At 48.9% G+C, this 11954-nt stretch overlaps 1 protein-coding gene across 1 annotated transcript in view; it reads right to left on the bottom strand.

Annotated features, from left to right (window-relative positions):
• Nucleotides 1–767: 767 nt before the first annotated feature.
• The window catches only part of LOC311329998 (glutamate carboxypeptidase 2-like), a gene marked incomplete at both ends in the record, with an annotated part of 19511 nt that continues 8324 nt past the window's right edge, over nt 768–11954 (bottom strand). The window contains 11 exons of the mRNA XM_084461948.1: nt 768–957; nt 1220–1312; nt 1494–1575; nt 1930–2194; nt 2395–2485; nt 3133–3224; nt 3414–3481; nt 4893–4956; nt 5553–5635; nt 7180–7299; nt 8107–8192. Of these exons, the coding sequence (XP_084318074.1) occupies nt 768–957; nt 1220–1312; nt 1494–1575; nt 1930–2194; nt 2395–2485; nt 3133–3224; nt 3414–3481; nt 4893–4956; nt 5553–5635; nt 7180–7299; nt 8107–8192 (1234 nt within the window). The remainder of the gene's footprint in view (nt 958–1219; nt 1313–1493; nt 1576–1929; nt 2195–2394; nt 2486–3132; nt 3225–3413; nt 3482–4892; nt 4957–5552; nt 5636–7179; nt 7300–8106; nt 8193–11954) is intronic.

Here is an 11954-nt window from a genome sequence, read left to right as displayed (position 1 = left end):
TCCATTTTCTTTAGCTGTGTCCCTGCGCAGGAGTAACCTGACGTGCGCCAGATGGCTTGTTTCACACGGAGTGAAACAACGTGAGCTCATGAGATCAGGATGGTCTCACAAGGCTAGCACAGAAGAATAAAAAACTAAAACTAATACCGAAACTAATAAAAACTAAACTAAAACTAAGCATTTTCAAAAACTAAAAACTAAACTAAACTAGCAAACCTGCTTTAAAACTAATCGAAACTAAACTGAAATTGAAAACAAAAAGTTAAAATGATATAAAAAATAAAAAATAATGAAAAAAGGAAAACTATTATAATCTTGGTCTGGTAGTCATATGGAACTCATTTATTATTAGAAATGTTTTTCCATCTTAATGGATGTAATGTGATCTAGGAAGTTGCACACAGTCCGATCCGTACACAACTCAACGTCGTTTTTATTTCCTGCAGATAGACAGACGTGGTTGTATGCAGAGAGACAGACGTGGTTGTATGTGCGCGTGGGCCAGATGCTGCCCCAGATGTGGGAGGAGCCAGGAAGTGACGTGGTCAGGTGGGAGGAGCCAGGAAGTGAGGTGGTCAGGAGGTGGGAGGAGCCAGGAAGTGACATGGTCAGGTGGGAGGAGCCAGGAAGTGACGTGGACAGGTGGGAGGAACCAGGAAGTGACGTGGTCAGGTGGAAGCAGCCAGGAAGTGACGTGGTCAGGTGGGAGCAGCCAGGAAGTGACGTGGTCAGGTGGGAGGAGCCAGGAAGTGCCCTGTATGCCGTGGTCAGGCGGGAGGGGTGAGCGTCATGGCGGCGGCGTGCACGGTGAACGCTGCGATGCTGATCTGACGCCTCACTTCCTCCCACGCCTTGGCCTGATTGGCTGCGTGTTCTGTGTCGAACAGCGAATCGTAGATCCCCGGGAAAGACTCGCCTGCGTACTTGTTATGGCTGCTAGGAGCGAAGATCACGTGTCTGAGGAGAGAGAGAGAGACAGGGAGAGAGAGAGAGAGAGGGAGAGAGAGACCGTGAGAGAGAGAGGGAGAGAGAGGAGAGCGAGAGGAGAGAGGGAGAGAGACAGGGAGAGGGAGAAAGAGGGAGAGAGAGGGAGAAAGAGGAGAGGGAGAGAGAGGGAGAGAGAGAGGCGGGCGTGAAGGAAGGTACTGAAAGTTCTTTGATAACAGGAGAACAGATGGAGGCGTGTGTGTGCGTGTGTGTGTGTGTGTGTGTATATCACCTATAGAAGGGCCTGCCAGGTAAACCCAGTGGATCAATAAAGGCTCTCTCCAGGTACATGAGCTGGTCATTCACCAGACGCACCTGCAGGGGGCTGAGGTACACACACACACACACACACTCGTTAACACACGTCTGCAGCGCAACACGCTACACACAGACACACACTCGTTGACACACGTCTGCAGTGCAACATGCTACACACACACAGACACATACACACACACACAAACACACACAGACACACATACGTACACACACACAGACACACTTACTTAGTCATGTCCAGGGTCTTGAGACGCTCATGGAAATCCTGGGCTGCTGCAGTAAAGTTCTCCACGGCAGAGAACAGTGCATCTGGACAACAACACAACACATGCTTTGTTTGGTGTTGTGTGTGTGTGCGCGTGTTTCTTAGTGTGTATGTGTGTGTGTGTGTGTGTGTTTCTTAGTATATATGTGTGTGTGTCCCCTTACCGAAGCTCACTCCGTAGGTGAGCATCTCTTCAAGGTGTTTCTGACTGTGTGTGTGTGTGTGTTTCTGAGTGTGTGTGTGTTTCTGAGTGTGTATGTGTGTGTGTCCCCTTACCGAAGCTCACTCCGTAGGTGAGCATCTCTTCGGGGTGTTTGTGACTGTGTGTGTGTGTGTGTTTCTGAGTGTGTGTGTGTGTGTGTGTGTTTCTGAGTGTGTATGTGTGTGTGTCCCCTTACCGAAGCTCACTCCGTAGGTGAGCATCTCTTCGGGGTGTTTGTGCCCCAGCTGGGCGATGGTACGGGCGTACTTCCCCAGCGCGTGGGCGTACTCGCTGGCGTCCAGGGGGAGGAGCTTGGCGTCGGCCAACTGGAGGACGAGGCCGGCCCTGACCTGAGCCACGGCCTGGAGCCTCCTGAACGAGGGGTCGTAGAACCTCTCCACCACCTCGAACGTCTCATACACGCTGTGATACACTGGGTAACTGCTGTACCGCTCTGTCTTCTACACACACACACACACACACACACACACACACACACACACACACACATACCGTCAGACAGGCGAAATGTTTTCTAAAAACAATCACATTCAATGTGTCCTGAAACTTTTATTATAGGGAAAATACAACATATCCCGTCTATCTGTGCAGTACTAGAGTTCCTCCACTAGGGGAGGGGGGGGCAGTGTTTGAGTCTCACCTTGTTCTTGGTGTATCTGGCTCTGCCGGCAGCGATGCCCAGACGGATGAAGTAGGCCTCAAAGTCACTGCCAGACCCCAGCTTACTGATCCTACAGAGAGAGAGGAGAGAGGGAGAGAGAGAGAGGGAGGAAGGCAGAGAGAGAGAGATAGGGAGGAAGGTGGGGAGAGAAAGGGAGAGATTGAGTGGTGGAAGGTGGGGAGAGAGAGGGAGAGATTGAGTGGAGAGAGAGGGAGAGATTGAGTGGTGGAAGTAGTGTAACTATGTCCGTTTCTCCTAAGGTCACCCTGACAACACAGTCTATGGCTGCCTCACTAAACAGAGAGCGGAGAGAGGGGGCGGAGCTATGAGAGGGTGGGGCTGTAAGGGAGGGGGCGGGGCTATGAGAGGGCGGGGCTGTGAGGGAGGGGGCGGAGCTATGAGAGGGCGGGGCTGTGAGAGAGGGGGCGGCGCTGTGGGAGAGGGGGCGGAGCTATGAGAGAGGGCTGTGAGAGAGGGGGCGGAGCTATGAGAGGGCGGGGCTGTGAGGGAGGGGGCGGAGCTGTGGGAGAGGGTGGGGCTGTGAGGGAGGGGGCGGAGCTATGAGAGAGGGGGCGGAGCTGTGAGAGAGAAGGGTGGGGCTGTGAGAGAGGGGGCGGGGCTGATAGAGAGGGGGCGGAGCTATGAGAGAGGGCTGTGAGCGAGGGGGCGGGGCTGTGAGAGAGGGGGCGGAGCTGTGAGAGAGGGGGCGGAGATGACCAGGGCGCGTCGCGGTCGTCTGTCCAGTTGTCACGTTTGTGCCAGCTGTCATACAGGGACACGCCCTCCTCGTCCTCCTCCGGGCTGGACACCTGCGCAGGGTCAGGAAAACACCTCACCTGAGATCACTCACAACCATCTGGACCATCAACAGCCCAGGAGCGCTGATACAGACAGGCCTGGTCAGCCAGCGCTCTGGGGCTGGACACCCGGCCTCACCTGCTCACTGAGCTCCTACACCACAGTGTGTGTGTGTGTGTGTGTGTATGGGACAGCCTTACCTGCTTAGTGAGGTCGTACACCAGAGTGTGTAGCGAGGGAGTGCAGTCTACCCTCAGAGTGTACATACCTACAACATGGACACACACACACACACAGACGCACGCACGCACGCACGCACACACACACACACACACACACACACACACCTGAGTGTCAACAATCCACTCAAACGCCACCTTCACACTCAGCAAAAAAAAAAGGGGTGGCACGTAGCTCGGGAGGTAGAGCAGTCCTCTGGGGATCGATCACAAGGTCCCTGGTTCCATCCCAGCTCTTGGCGTTGTGCCGAAGTGTCCTTGAGCAAGACGCTGAACCCCACAATCCCTCACGTGCGTCACGGTGGCGCAGTACCTAGTACTGTCACCTCAGAGTAAGAAGGTCTCCAGGTCTCTCTGTGTGGAGTTTGCATGTTCTCCCTGTGTTCACAAGAGTTTCCTCCCTAAGAACCCAGTAGTAAAAACATGCAGAAGAACAGATGCTCTTCAGTCCGGTCCCTGACCAGACCTGGACTGAGCTGAAACTCTAAATGGAACTATTTCCACCGGCAGCCAACCCCCCAAATCTGCATGTGTGCACCATGCTGCCGCTCACTCTGGAATGTGTGTAACTGTTGCAAAATAAAGACACCCCCCTCCACCCACCCGGGACCTGAAATAACTAAAACAAAAACATATTTTGCTGTCTAAGACACACACACACTCATTCACTCACTCACTCACAAACATGCACTCAGACACACACACACACACACACTCACACACATACACAGTCTCTCTGACACACACACACACACATATACAGTCTCACTGACACACACACACACACACACTCTCTCTCACACACACAGTCTCTCTGACACACACACACACACAGACAGTCTCTCTGACACACTCACACACATACACAGTCTCTCTGACACACACACACACTCACACACACATAGACAGTCTCTCTGACACACTCACACACATACAGACTGACACACTCACACATACAGACTGACACACACACACACACACCCCCACGCACTCACACACATATACAGTCTCTCTGACACACACACACACACACTCACACACATACAGACTGACACACACACACTCACACACATACAGACTGACTCACACACTCACACTGACTCACACACACAGACTCACACACTCACACACTCACACACATTCAGACTGACACACTCACACTGACACACTCACACACACAGACTGACACACTCACACACATACAGACTGACACACACATACACACATTCACACATACAGACTGACACACTCACACACACACTACACACATACAGACTGACGCACTCACACACTCACACTCACAAACATACAGACTGACACACTCACACTCACACACATACAGACTGACACTCACACACACTCACGCACATACAGACTGACACACTCACGCTCACACACACTCACACATTCACACTCACACTCACACACAGACAGTCTCACCCTCTATGGCTGAGTCAGCGTTGATGTAGGCCACCGCTCTCTCCTGCAGCAGCCTGGCATTCTCCTGGACAGAGACACAGTTAGTGTGTGTGTGTGTGTGTGTGTGTGTTTAGTCTCTCTCCTGCAGCAGTCTGGCGTTCTCCTGGACAGAGACACAGTTAGTATGTGTGTGTGTGTGTGTGTGTGTCTAGTCTCTCTCCTGCAGCAGCCTGGCGTTGTACTGGACAGAGACACAGCCTCCATGGTTAGTGTGTGTGTGTGTGTGTGTGTGTGTGTGTGTGTGTGTGTGTGTGTGTGTGTGTGTGTGTGTGTGTGTGTGCAGAACCAGCTAACAGATACCACAGGCCCAGTACAGCCAACAGTACAGGAAGGGAGGGGGGGGGGGGGGGTCAATAGAAAAAGGTTTACATGTCTCAGGGGTCAGGTAGAAGGGCCCCTTAGTAGAACTTTGCTTAGGGCCCCAGGGAGGTCAGGGCCGGCTCTGTGTGTGTATGTATGAGTGTGTGTGTGTGTGTGTGTGTGTGTGTGTGTGTGTGTGTGTGTGTGTGTGAGAGAGAGAGAGAGGGAGAGAGAGTATCTGCGTGTGTGTTTGTGTATCTGTGTCTGTGTATGTGTGTGTATGAGTATAAGTGTGTGTGTGTGCCTGTGTCTAGTCTATACCTCAGCCCACTCTGTTGATCCTAGCAGTCCAAACTCTTCTGCATCCCAGCTGGCGAAGATGATAGTTCTCCTGGGTCTCCAGCCTAGGAACACACACACACACACACACGCACACACGCACGCACGCACACACACACACACACACACACACAGTGTCACTACATCTGGTGTACATAGTGTCACTACCTCTAGTGTATATAGTGTCAGTACAACTGATGTACATACAGTAGTGTCAGTATATCTAGTGTATATAGTGTCAGTATATCTAATGTACAGTATATAGTGTCAGTATATCTAGTGTATATAGTGTCAGTATATTTAGTGTATATAGTGTCAGTTTATCTAGTGTATATAGTGTCAGTACATCTAGTGTATATAGTGTCAGTATATCTAGTGTATATAGTGTCAGTATATCTAGTGTATATAGTGTCAGTATATCTAGTGTACAGTATATAGTGTCAGTATATCTAGTGTATATAGTGTCAGTATATTTAGTGTATATAGTGTCAGTATATCTAGTGTATATAGTGTCAGTACATCTAGTGTATATAGTGTCAGTATATCTAATGTACAGTATATAGTGTCAGTATATCTAGTGTATATAGTGTCAGTATATTTAGTGTATATAGTGTCAGTTTATCTAGTGTATATAGTGTCAGTACATCTAGTGTATATAGTGTCAGTATATCTAGTGTATATAGTGTCAGTATATCTAGTGTATATAGTGTCAGTATATCTAGTGTACAGTATATAGTGTCAGTATATCTAGTGTATATAGTGTCAGTATATTTAGTGTATATAGTGTCAGTATATCTAGTGTATATAGTGTCAGTACATCTAGTGTATATAGTGTCACTACATATAGTGTATACTGTATAGTGTCAGTACATCTAGTGTACATGTCAGTATATCTAGTGTAAAGTATATAGTGTCAGTATATCTAGTGTATATAGTGTCAGTATATCTAGTGTATATAGTGTCACTACATCTAGTGTATATAGTGTCAGTATATCTAGTGTATATAGTGTCAGTATATCTAGTGTATATAGTGTCACTAGATCTAGTGTATATAACATCTCTATACATGTATAATGCATACCACAGATGACAGTTGATCTTTTCCCTCTGTCATACATGTGGCTAGCTGTGTGTAGCTGTGTGTAATGTGTCAATATTTGTAGTTTTTAAGAGCTCATCATGGAGGCCACAGCAGCATTTCCCTGTATTGTACATGGTAGCATTTGCATGTGATAAATACACCCAGAATGTGAATGAGCCTGTAGGCCTGCCAGCTGCCTCTACTGCTGAAGAGAAGTCCACATCACAGTCCAGTGTTTTATAGGGTCAGAAAAACTCTACACAACAAGTGTGTGTGTGTGTGTGTGTGAGAGAGAGAGAGAGAGAGAGAGAGAGAGAGAGAGAGAGTGTGTGTTTCTTTGTGTGTATGTATGTATGTATGTATGTATGTATGTATGTATGTATGTATGTATGTATGTGTGTGTGTATGTGTGTGTGTGTGTGTGTGTGTGTGTGTGTGTGTAAGTATGTGTGTGTGTGTGTGTGTGTGTATGTAAGTATGTGTGTGTGTGTGTGTGTGTGTGTGTGTGTGTGTGTGTGTGTGTGTCACCTCTGCTGAGCAGTGTACCGGCGCTCCTGACGATCTCGTGCACCACGGCGGCCCCTGATACCGGGTCGATCCCCCCGAACACCCAGGCGTCCCGGTGACCCCCCAGGATCACGTAGCGGTCTGGTCACCATGGAAACAGAGTGGGGAGGGAACGGTGAGTCGGCCAATCATACAGCAGAGACCCGAACGAGCCCTGACCTCCCTGGACGTGACTGGACCGATCATAGGGGGGCTCGCTTTCTTCCTCTCTGGGAAAAATAGCAGCTCACGTTTGGTATGAGATTCACAAGTCATGTTTTATTCATCATTCTGAATGTGGCCAATCACGCCTGCCAGGTCACGCTCGTGGAGGTCAACTCAGTGTCTGGACTCTGGGCTGTGTACTGGACTGTATGTGAGATTCTGTGTGTGTGTGTGTGTGTGTGTGTGTGTGTGTGTGTGTAGGGGAGACATCGAGACGACCCTCTGTTTAGTCACAGAAGGGTTATCAGAAGGTTCTCAGAAGGGTTATCAGAAGGTTCTCAGAAGGTTCTTAGAAGGTTTTCAGAAGGTTTTCAGAAGGGTTATTAGAAGGTTTTCAGAAGGTTATCAGAAGGGTTTCAGAAGGTTATCAGAAGGGTTATCAGAAGGGTTATCAGAAGGTTCTCAGAAGGTTTTCGGAAGGTTCTCAGAAGGTTTGCAGAAGGTTCTCAGAAGTGTTTCAGAAGGTTCTCAGAAGGTTCTCAGAAGGTTTTCAGAAGGTTTTCAGATGGTTATTAGAAGGTTATCAGAAGGTTTTCAGAAGGTTTTCAGAAGGTTCTCAGAAGGTTCTCAGAAGGGTTTCAGAGGGTTTTCAGAGGGTTATCGGAAGGTTCTCAGAAGGTTTGCAGAAGGTTCTCAGAAGGCCCCTCCAGGTTTTCTAGAGGAGAAGGTTGGGCAGCGGTGTACCTGGCTCCTCTGCCCCCCTAATCCGGCCAATCACGTTGTAGATGCGCGTCACCTGGTTGTTGGTGTGGATGTTCATGCGGACCTTCCTGAGTCAGAGATAGAAGGGTTGGGGGGGTTAGTCTCAGACCTTCCTGAGTCAGAGATAGAAGGGTTGGGGGGTTAGTCTCAGACCTTCCTGAGTCAGAGATAGAAGGGTTGGGGGGGGGTTAGTCTCAGACCTTCCTGAGTCAGAGATAGAAGGGTTGGGGGGTTAGTCTCAGACCTTCCTGAGACAGAGATAGAAGGGTTGGGGGGGGGTTAGTCTCAGACCTTCCTGAGACAGAGATAGAAGGGTTGGGGGGGGGGGGGGTTAGCCCAGACCTTCCTGAGTCAGAGATAGAAGGGTTGGGGGGGGTTAGTCTCGGACCTTCCTGAGACAGAGATAGAAGGGTTGGGTGGGGGGGGTTAGTCTCAGACCTTCCTGAGTCAGAGATAGAAGGGTTGGGGGGGGTTAGTCTCAGACCTTCCTGAGACAGACAGCGGTAGAAGGGTGGGGGGGTTAGTCTCAGTACACAGCACAGCTCACAGCAGTTGGTCAGTGCTTGTAGCTAGAGTTGTTGTAGTTGTTTTATAACCATAACTCTGAGAAAAAAAGCCCCCCTCTCCAACTCTCCACCCTCATTGTGTGTGTGTGTATGTGTATGTGTCTGTGTGTGTTGGTCTTGTTGTGGAATTTACATCCAAACACCTTAAACCTTTGTCCTCTCACTTCTCTTGTAATTCATCACCTCCCCCAAATGTTCACATAGCTGTGCTAACATACAAAATGGCTCCCAGAAGGCCATCTGTCTACAACAGAATAACCATCCTTTGTCCCCAATTGCCGCCCTTTTTCTCATGTCACATGTCTGTACTCTTGGCCACGCCTGCCATTTCATATGACGTACAATGGAGTAGCCAATCACATCCTGGAAGCACCTTACCTGTGGTTTGACTGCATATAAGGCACAGCAAAAGACAGAACGGGGACTTCGCTGAATAAACCACCCTTGTTGCGTTGTTCAGGAAGTCCTTGCGCTCGTATGCTTTTCACAATAAACCAGACTTAACCTTTTGAACGAATCTTGGTAAATCCTTTTGACTAGATCAGTTATTTTACTATTACAGTTGGCGACGCGGATGAAAAGGGAGGACTGCCTGCGTGTTGCTTCGGGATTCCAGTGGATGAACTGGTGACAGACGTGTCGGTCCATAGTGAGCGTTGGAAAGTCAATCTTCTCTCGTGCACCAGAGCGCACGCCGAGATTATTTCCTCAGTTCTTCCACTGGATTCTTGAAGCTCACAGGTACGTTTAAACGAACCCTCTTATGGTTCTGAGGTGTATTTGCCTTGGTTTAGTTTCGGATTGTGTTGGTCTGGCGTGTTCTGAAAACAGAAACCCAGGCGTGTTTTTTTTTTAGTAACTATCTAAGGAGTTGTGAACAACAGTAGATATATTTATATTGTATTGTTCTTTGACTTCGTCCTTGTTTCGTTACTAGGGTATATGCCTTTCAGAAGAAGTGTGAGTTTTGGTCTAGTTAATACGCCAAAGTTGGCACAGAACGGGCTTCCCTTTGGCCGGTCGTAGGAGTTGTACCGTTGTATTTTTTTCTCAGCGAAGGTAGCTACGGGAGTGGTTTGGTACGTAGTCCGACCCGCGTTTCTGGTAGAAGCGTTTGTCCCTTTGATCCCGGGTGGTTTGGTAAACCTAAACGAGTTTTAGCAAGCATATGGTTTTTGCTTGTCGTAAACGTGGGCCTGTGTGTTCGTCCTGTGTTCGTCCTGTGTTCGTCCTGTGTTCGTCCTATGTTCGTCCTGTGTTCGTCCTGTGTTCGTCCTGTGTTCGTCCTCTTTGTTCGTTCTTTGTGCTGCGTCCCTGCACGGGGTTGTTCGTTTTGTTGTTTACTGTTTGAGCTTCGGCTCTTGCCTTGTATTGTTTGTTAAGCGCGCCATTGATCCAGGTAAAGTATTGTAAGTATTTTGTACACTGTTTCTTTGTTTCTTTCGAAATTGTATTCCTTTGTTTATTTCCCGCCTGTTTTAACTATACTTTTCTTTTCACCGTTAGTTTTGAATTATAGGCTGTAGGGTATTGTGTTAATTATGAATACCAATACTAGTTCGCTGTCTGGGCCAGCTAAGATTGTTGCGCAAAGGTTTTGGGATGATGCTTGTGTGCAGTTTTTGATCTGGGCGAGACATTCTGATTTCCCCCTGTCCGGTACACTCAAGGTTAGTGAGTTAGCGACTGTTAGGGCTCAGTTACAGGCGTTTGGATGACTAGGTTAGGAAGGGAGCCTGGAAATGCGATAGGTTGGAATGCATTCAGGAAGTGGGAAATAGTCGCACACGAGTGTTTTTTCAAGTCAGAAAGAAGCGTAGCTGAGGAAGTTAGTCAGAGAGGTGAATATTCAGAGTCCCTTCCCCCTCCTAGTCATTCCGTTTTGAACTCTATCACGCCAACTCGGCACTCAGAGCTCACACATCTTTCCCGAACTATGTCTGTTTCACTCGCTGTTGTAGCTGCCGCCCCGCCTCCCAACTCTGTTTTTCCGTCTGCTCCCAACCAACAACGACCAGAGGGGCGACAGAGAAACAATAGGAAGCGTTCTGGTAGGGTTAGGCGAGGAAAAAGGTATAATCGAAGTGAAGACAGAGACGATTCATGTTTCCATTGTGGACAATATGGTCACTGGATGACACAGTGTCACAGTTACCGCAAGATGAAAGAAATGGAGAATTCTCAGACCTGGGGTCCAGCGCCACCTGCTGGAGTTCCCTTGAACAACCCACAAGGTAGATTTTAACTAGCCAATATAGACCCATTTTTTTAAGGTAAATAAACAGGACAAGACATATGTAGCTGAGGACGTAAGGTTTGTGCATGATAGTGGGGGGGATAGATAATGTTTGCCAGTGTCTTAATCTGAATACAGCATCTCCTAACCCAATTATATATTTTTAATGTTTATGTTAAATATCTCATGTTTATAGTTTGAGGCACATTCATCGGGTCTGAGTGTTTTTCTGAGTGTTTTTACAGACAACTGTCGTTCCGGGAGTGATGGGTGAATGCCGAACCAGGAGACGGTGGTTCGTGGGATGCAGGGCCAACGCCATGTCACCGACTCACCGTGAGCGACGGATAAGTATGACATAGGGAAGAGACCATTTTGTCCGAAGCGTGCCCAATACTCTGTCCTCAAATGCAGAAGAGGAGCTTGCACTTAACCATGTTTCTGAGTATCTCCAACAGACTGCTGATAACCGTTCCTGATCAAAGAGGGGAACAGGGAGACCAGACCAGAGGACTCAAAGAGGGGAACAGGGAGACCAGACCAGAGGATTCAAAGAGGGGAACAGGGAAACCAGACCAGAGGACTCTCCTTTTGCTCTTCTGTTTTGTCTCTGTTGTCTCTCTCATCTGTGGATCCACAGACGGAGCACTTCATCAGCCTGTACTGGGGGAGCGGGAGCGCCGAGGTGGCCCTCCAGCAGCACGACCCGGGCCGGCCCTACGTGGAGCAGTACCGTGTGGACCGGGCTCAGTTCAAGAGCCTGTACGTGCTGCTGGCGCCCTGGCTGTGTGAGGTCCACACGGACACCGTGTCCCACCGCACCTTCACCCTGCTGAACCAGGACAGGGACTCCCTCCTCACCTTCCGAGAGCTCGCTGGCTGACCGCTCTATGTAGACCTGCCCAATGGGGAGACAAGAGACTACCAGGAGCAGATGAGCAGCCTGAGAACAGGCCAGAAAACATGGAAGAGAAGTAGATGTTGCGGGGTGAACCTACCCGTCAAAGATGGAACAATCAGCACCAGGA

This window comes from Borostomias antarcticus, assembly GCF_949987555.1.
Source record: "Borostomias antarcticus genome assembly, chromosome: 1".
In the NCBI taxonomy this organism is placed as follows: Eukaryota; Metazoa; Chordata; class Actinopteri; order Stomiiformes; family Stomiidae; genus Borostomias; species Borostomias antarcticus.
The sequence above is the reverse complement of the archived record's forward strand: the minus strand, read 5'-3'. Positions and strand labels throughout refer to the sequence as shown.